The following is a 6,684-nucleotide window of genomic DNA, read 5'->3' on the forward strand; positions in this document are numbered from 1 at the left end:
ACTACCAAGATACTCTGAAACAAACAATAATCGGGTCGAATTCGGAAGTTTGGAATTTTATTGTTACAATCACTCTTACATCTCGATAACGTAGTGGCTTTACATCCATAGCATGCATTAGCCATAAAAATAAAAAAAAAAATGAAAATATATTATTGTAAAGCGAGAATCAGAACGCCGATACAATAACGTTAATTTGTTAAATCAAGTTAAAACTACGAAAGGTTGCATCGGGTTTTCTAATTAAATTCACATTTTCGATGATTACTTTTCATACTGTCCGACTATTATCTCATTCTCTTGGGTACCAGTCATTACTTATCGCGTTGGGGGAAGGGACGGGGTTTGCGGATGATTTTCGTTGGGAAGATCACATGGTTTTCAGGGGGGATGGAAAGGGATCAGTCATCCCAAATAGAGAATAAACTAGGGACTATAAAAAATTGCCTGCCAATTATCAATTAACTGCCAAAGTAGCAGGGGGAAGTCATAAAAAACTCATAGGGCCTTTTTGATGGGAGTCAGGTATATTCATTCTTAACATAACTAAATTCCTCCAGACCTCCCCCCCCCGTTCCCCTTGATTTACAAGAGTTAGTTCATCAGCATTGTTACCATTCGACAGGTGACAAGGAGAGAAAATCACAGCTGTCTATCGAGTCATAGTGTGTTCATAACGAAATCTGAACTTAAGAGCAACATTAACTGCGTATAAAAAAAAATTCCTCCCCCCCCCCAAAAAAAAGCGATAAATGATAACCGGTTCCTCTTACTGCTACAAACAATAAAAAATATTCCTTTTGTAAACAATTTGCGAGTTACCTTGATAATTGAACATAACTTTCCCAGGACAGCATGAGTTAAAAACACAACCTGGTATGTTCTACTTGGTCATCTTTGCCTTAGTCACCTATTTCCTTCCTGCTACAAACAATACAAAATATTCCTTTTGTAAACAATTTGCGAGTTAACTTGATTATTGAACATAACTTTCCCAGGACAACATAAGTTAAAAACACAACGTTGTATGTTCTGTTTGGTCATCTTTGCCTTAGTCACCTATTTCCATTAAAATTTTTTCATGCGTAAAACAATGACATTTGCCAAAACAACAAACATTCGCGTTCTACAAGTTAAGATATTTCCACGAAGTCACGCACAAGTCGACTGAAATAATCCTATTCCCCCCCTCCCCCCTTCTCCGACACTGGACAGGACGGGAAATCAATGGGGTAATGCGGGCATTGACAGGGATAATTTTACAGGGATACAAAGAATATTTAAGTGGCAGCAGATCTTAAAAAAAAAAGTATGTACCTCTAATACACAGAGAAAAAATCTGACTTAATGCTGCGTAAATGCGTACCGACGTGTGTGAGAGATTCAGCCAAAAGCAAATCTGCTAGGCAAGCAGATTTGAGGCAACTTGCGTATAACACGGTAAACTGTTCTACTTCATGTGTTTATCACAGTGATTATAGTGGCCAAAGAGCTGGAAAGCACTGTTCAGTTCCTCCTGGAAAATCCAGCGAGTGAATGTTTCATCGAAATCAGAAGAATATGGTTGCTATTCAGAGTGCAGTCTTTCATGTTTTCGTAGACTTCCCTTTCGAGTAAAACACCTCTCACACGTTTTGCACTGGTATGGCTTCTCTCCTGTGTACGATCTTTCATGGGTTTGTGTATCAGTATTATTGGTACACAACTTGTCACGAGATTTACACTGATTTGGCTTCTCTCCTACGTGGGTTCTTTTGTGTATCAGTAGACTTGCCTTTTGCGTAAACCACTTGTCACATGTTTTGCACTGGTATGGCTTCTCTCCAGTGTGGCATCTTTCACGTACTGTTAGGTTTCCTTTTCGAGTGAACCACTTGTCACAAGCTTTGCACTGGTATGGCTTCTCTCCAGTGTGGGATCTTTCATGTACTCTCAGAGTTGTTTTATGACTAAACCACATGTCACATGTTTTGCACTGGAATGGCTTCTCTCCAGTGTGGGATCTTTCATGTACTGTTAGATTTCCTTTTTGAGCAAACCTCTTGTCACAAGTTTTGCACTGGTATGGCTTCTCTCCAGTGTGGGATCTTTCATGCACCTGTACGTCGCTTTTTTGAGCAAACCACTTGTCACATGTTTTGCACTGGAATGGCTTCTCTCCAGTGTGGGATCTTTCATGTACTGTTAGATTTCCTTTTCGTGAAAACCACTTGTCACAAGTTTTGCACTGGTATGGCTTCTCTCCCGTGTGGGATCTTTCATGCACCTGTAGGTTTCTCTTTTGAGCAAACCACTTGTCACAAGTTTTGCACTGGTATGGCTTCTCTCCAGTGTGAGTTCTTTCATGGACTTGAAGATTTCCGTTTCGAGCAAAACGCCTGTCACACGTTTTACACTTGTATGGCTTCACTCCAGTGTGTGATCTTTCATGTAATTTTAGAATTTCTTTTCGAGTAAAACACTTGTCACAATTTTTACACTGGTGTGGCTTCTCTCCAGTGTGGAATCTCTCATGGACTCGTAAATCTCTTCTTAGATTAAACGACTTATCACATGTTTTGCACTGGTATGGCTTCTCTCCTGTGTGGGTTCTTTCATGTACTGTTAGATTTCCTTTATGAGCAAACCGCTTGTCACAAGAGTTGCACTGGTATGGCTTCTCTCCAGAGTGGGTTCTTTCGTGTACTCGTAGATTTCCTTTTAGTGTAAACCACTTGTCACATGTTTTGCACTGGTATGGCTTTTCTCCAGTGTGGAATCTCTCATGTGCTTCTAGATTTCCTTTCTGAGTAAACCTCTTGTCACAAGATTTGCACTGGTATGGCTTCACTACAGTGTGGTTTTTCTCATGGACTTGTAGATCTCTTTTTTGAATCAACCATTTGTCACAAGTTTTGCAGTGGTATGGTCTCTCTCCAGTGTGGCATCTTTCATGTACTTGTGGATGTTCCTTTTGTGTAAAACACTTGTCACATGTTTTGCATTCAGATGCCTTTTCCACACACCAGTTACCTTCAGGTTTTGTAGATCCGTTGTACATGTCTTTCCACTTTCTGTGTACCTTGTCAGTAATGGACCAATTATTTTTTGTATCTGCAATGTAAGCATCAACTGGAAAACACTCATTGACAGCAAAAGGTACCTCATTTCACAAGGTTTTGCCTTTGAAATGAAATAGGAGTGGATAAAGTTTGAATAGGCAGAAAAATTGGGCAGCATGTTGTGCTAAATTTACTTCAATACTTTTATGGGACAGAAACTTTTATTATATCAATTGCCATGAACAAAGGTAGTCACAGACGTATAATTGCTGGCCAGTGCCCAAAAGGGCAAAACCCTTATTTAAGTTGGCCCCTACAGAGAAAAGTGCATCAAGAACAAGTCCTTTGACACAGCCTTGCGCACTTACATTGTGTTGGTGATACCAAAAAAAATTTGTATTAATAAACAGCTTTTTGCCTAGTAGAGGTTAGCCCTTTTTCTACAATTATGTGTTAAATCTCATCAATGGAACATGGAGATACAGTATTCCAACTGTATAATTTTGCCTGTTCTTCCATTTGAGAAGACAAATCCTCACTATTCTCAAAGCACATTCTTTAACCCTTTACCTCCCAGATCAAATTTTTAATTCTCCTTACTGTAAATCATACAATTCTTATAAAGCTAGTTCAGAGAATTTAGTAGTGCATCAACCAATTAACTCCAAATTGATATATTTATTTATTCTCATCACTTACCTGGTTGATATTATATTGATATTGTATGGAGAAATTCTGTCTTGGTCAGTTATGTAGGATTTACCAAAATAAGGTTACTCTAAACCTTTGCAGCTCAACTGCAAGCATCACCACTTTATTTGACAACTATTGGAAACAACATGTTATTTGGAAGCATTGGTTTCATCAAAAAGTCTTCCTCATTTAAGATAAACTGTACCTTAAATGAACATGAAAACATTTTAACAGTTGGCAAATGGCAGAGTAAATTTAGAATAAATCAAAACAAACTTTCTTTAGTATTTTCAACTGATAGCAGCAATTCCATCCAATTTGAAGAGAGAAAGCTCAGATGACTGAAACTCGTGAACCTGAGCCACTGAACACAACCAAGGTTCCTGGTACCCTAATGAATTTGACCACCATGCACCGCAAGCATTTCTAAAAACATCCTTAATCCTTTAACTCCCAAGTTCTCATCAGTAATTCTCCTTACTGTCTGCCATACAATTTTCATTATGTTAGCTTGGAGAATTAGCTATCAGATCAATTAGTAATCCCATAATTGATATTTTTCTTTATTCTCATCACTTGTCTGCATGATATTGTATGGATATAGTAAGGAGAAATTCTGTCTTGGTCACTCACAGGAGTTAAAGGGTTAAGAATAGCAACACCATTGAACCATGTGGGAACAAAAAGAGGAAAACCACTCGTCCAATCTATTTTGAGGAATGGAAAAAAAATTCTCTATAACCTGGTTAATGTGAATCAACAAAAGACATACTGCTAGACAACTCTATTTCAAGCTCTTACACAGGATCACAGGATCACAAAACCAAAAACTAACTATTTTGATTTTGATTAACCCTTTAACTCCCAAGATCTCATTAGTAATTCTCCCTACTGTCTGCCTTAAAGTACTTATGATTTCAATTGGGAGAATTTGGTATTGGATCAACTTGTCGTCCCCTGATTGAGTTTTCATCTTTATTCTCCCCACTAGTCAGCTTGATTCTGTGTTGATGTTGTAAGGAGAAATTCAGTCTTGATCACTCATGGGAATTAAAGGGTCAACACAACATGTACTTTCTGTAAATTCCATATGACACATATTCATTGCTGAGTCAACATAAAATACTTATACTCCTATGATTGACCAAGACAGAATTTCTGCTTACAATATCAAATACAATATCAACCAGCCAAGTGATGAGAATAAAGAAAAATATCAATTTGGGGATAATTAGTTGATCCAATACTAAATTCTCTAGACTAACACTATAAGAAGTGTATGATTGACAGTAAGGAGAGTTACAAATTTGATCTGGGAGTTAAAGGGTCAACTCTAAGGCTCCATGGAGGTTTATTAGGGTAGAGGCTCTCAAGTTATTTCATAACTCAGCTGCCGATGAAATTCAACCTATGACTTCATCCAGGTTGTTATAATAGTCTGCGGACCATAGTCTGTAAAACCAATATTTTCATAGTAGTCTAGGCAAGTCTGAGTTTCGTAGACACATTTAAACACCAGGTTGCACATATGCAAAAAGATTTATCTAATCATTTTTTTGTTGAAAATAAGTTATTTAAATGGTCTTCTTTCACTGGAACTTGTTTTTTGGGAAAGATGGTTTATAAAAATTCGCCGCACATTGTGTTTGCTTTCCTGCACCTTTCTGGTTTCTCCAAAATTTTAACTTTTGCATAAGCACGCAATACACTCAGGTGTCAATGGATAAAGGCTCTATATTAATTATTGGGTACGTATCTTTAATTGACTGCATAAGGAGCTGGGCCGCTCCTGAAAAAATGGCAGATGCGGACAATCACACCAGACTTTTAAGTGAGCTGTTTGGGACACTATCATTTTCCATTTCTCCCCAGACTACTAGTATGGCTTATTTCTCATAAATCCATCCTCTTCCTGGCATGTTCACCAGTCAGAGTACTCTAGAACCCAAATTTCGTCCCCATGAATACATTTCATCATCAATGAGTACACCTAGTAAATAAATAATGGTAATAGGACCAAGTGGAGTCCAATTGGGTCTGCAATCATACGAGTGATTGACAAAATTGACGACCGCTAAGCAGGAGTCCAATTTGTTAATCATGAGTATGATTACAGACAGAATTGGACAACAAGAAGTCCTGTTACCAATTAATTGTAACCATTGCAATTTCCAAAAACCAACAAATACATTCAGGTCAAATATCTCTGGTAGAGACAACATCTATGGTAAAAAAATTTCTCCATTTTGGAAATTCCTCAATTTTTTTCTTGGATAAGTGGCTGTTGCTATGCTTATTGTGATTAATTCTGTGATTGATTGATTAGGCCGAGTGGACTTAGAATTATTGGCTTCTTCAACTGTGCAATTACAGGTGTCTGATTACAGCCAACTGTCCGATTACAGCCAACTGTCCGATTACAGCCAACTGTCCGATTATACTGTCTAATTACAGCTCTACACGGAATGATTAGGGAAAAATTAAGCAGCTAATGCACCAATCATGTTTGAGGAAATTTTCATGGTTATGATTAATTATTTAATATAAAATAATTCAAACAGTGCGCGCGCTCTGATTGGCCATAAAACCATTTTACATGGGCGTATGTAAACACGGTTTTCGTTCCTCTCTTATTAGTTATTTTATAAAAGAAATGTAAAATGGTTTCCGTGTTTACATAGTCTGATGTAAACACGCGGGAGGTTGGGAGAACATGAGATAAGCGTAGGAACTCACAAAAATTTACTCAGTGATACTTCACACCAAAACGTCTAATAATAAGATACAAACTCAACCGTTACTGCCATTTTGCAGTAAAAAGCTAAATCTAATATTTATACTCTTACCTTCGAAGTTTATACGTTTTTCACAGTGATCTGCTTCGAGTCAGTGTTTTCAAGGTCAACTCGCAACAGGCTGTGACTAAAAGTGGGACGGGGACGTGGGGACT

The 6,684-nt window shown here is 37.8% G+C and overlaps 1 protein-coding gene across 1 annotated transcript; it reads right to left on the reverse strand.

The window, feature by feature from the left end:
- Nucleotides 1–756: 756 nt before the first annotated feature.
- On the reverse strand, nucleotides 757–6,645 carry LOC131771775 (zinc finger protein 709-like). Its single transcript, XM_066173141.1, has 2 exons — nucleotides 6,581–6,645; nucleotides 757–3,093 (listed from the first exon to the last, which is right to left on the reverse strand). Exon 2 carries the CDS (start codon nucleotides 3,038–3,040, stop codon nucleotides 1,568–1,570), a length of 1,473 nt encoding a protein of 490 aa, XP_066029238.1. The 5' UTR covers nucleotides 3,041–3,093; nucleotides 6,581–6,645; the 3' UTR covers nucleotides 757–1,567.
- Nucleotides 6,646–6,684: the final 39 nt, after the last annotated feature.

This window comes from Pocillopora verrucosa, chromosome 10 (genome assembly GCF_036669915.1).
Source record: "Pocillopora verrucosa isolate sample1 chromosome 10, ASM3666991v2, whole genome shotgun sequence".
In the NCBI taxonomy this organism is placed as follows: Eukaryota; Metazoa; Cnidaria; class Anthozoa; order Scleractinia; family Pocilloporidae; genus Pocillopora; species Pocillopora verrucosa.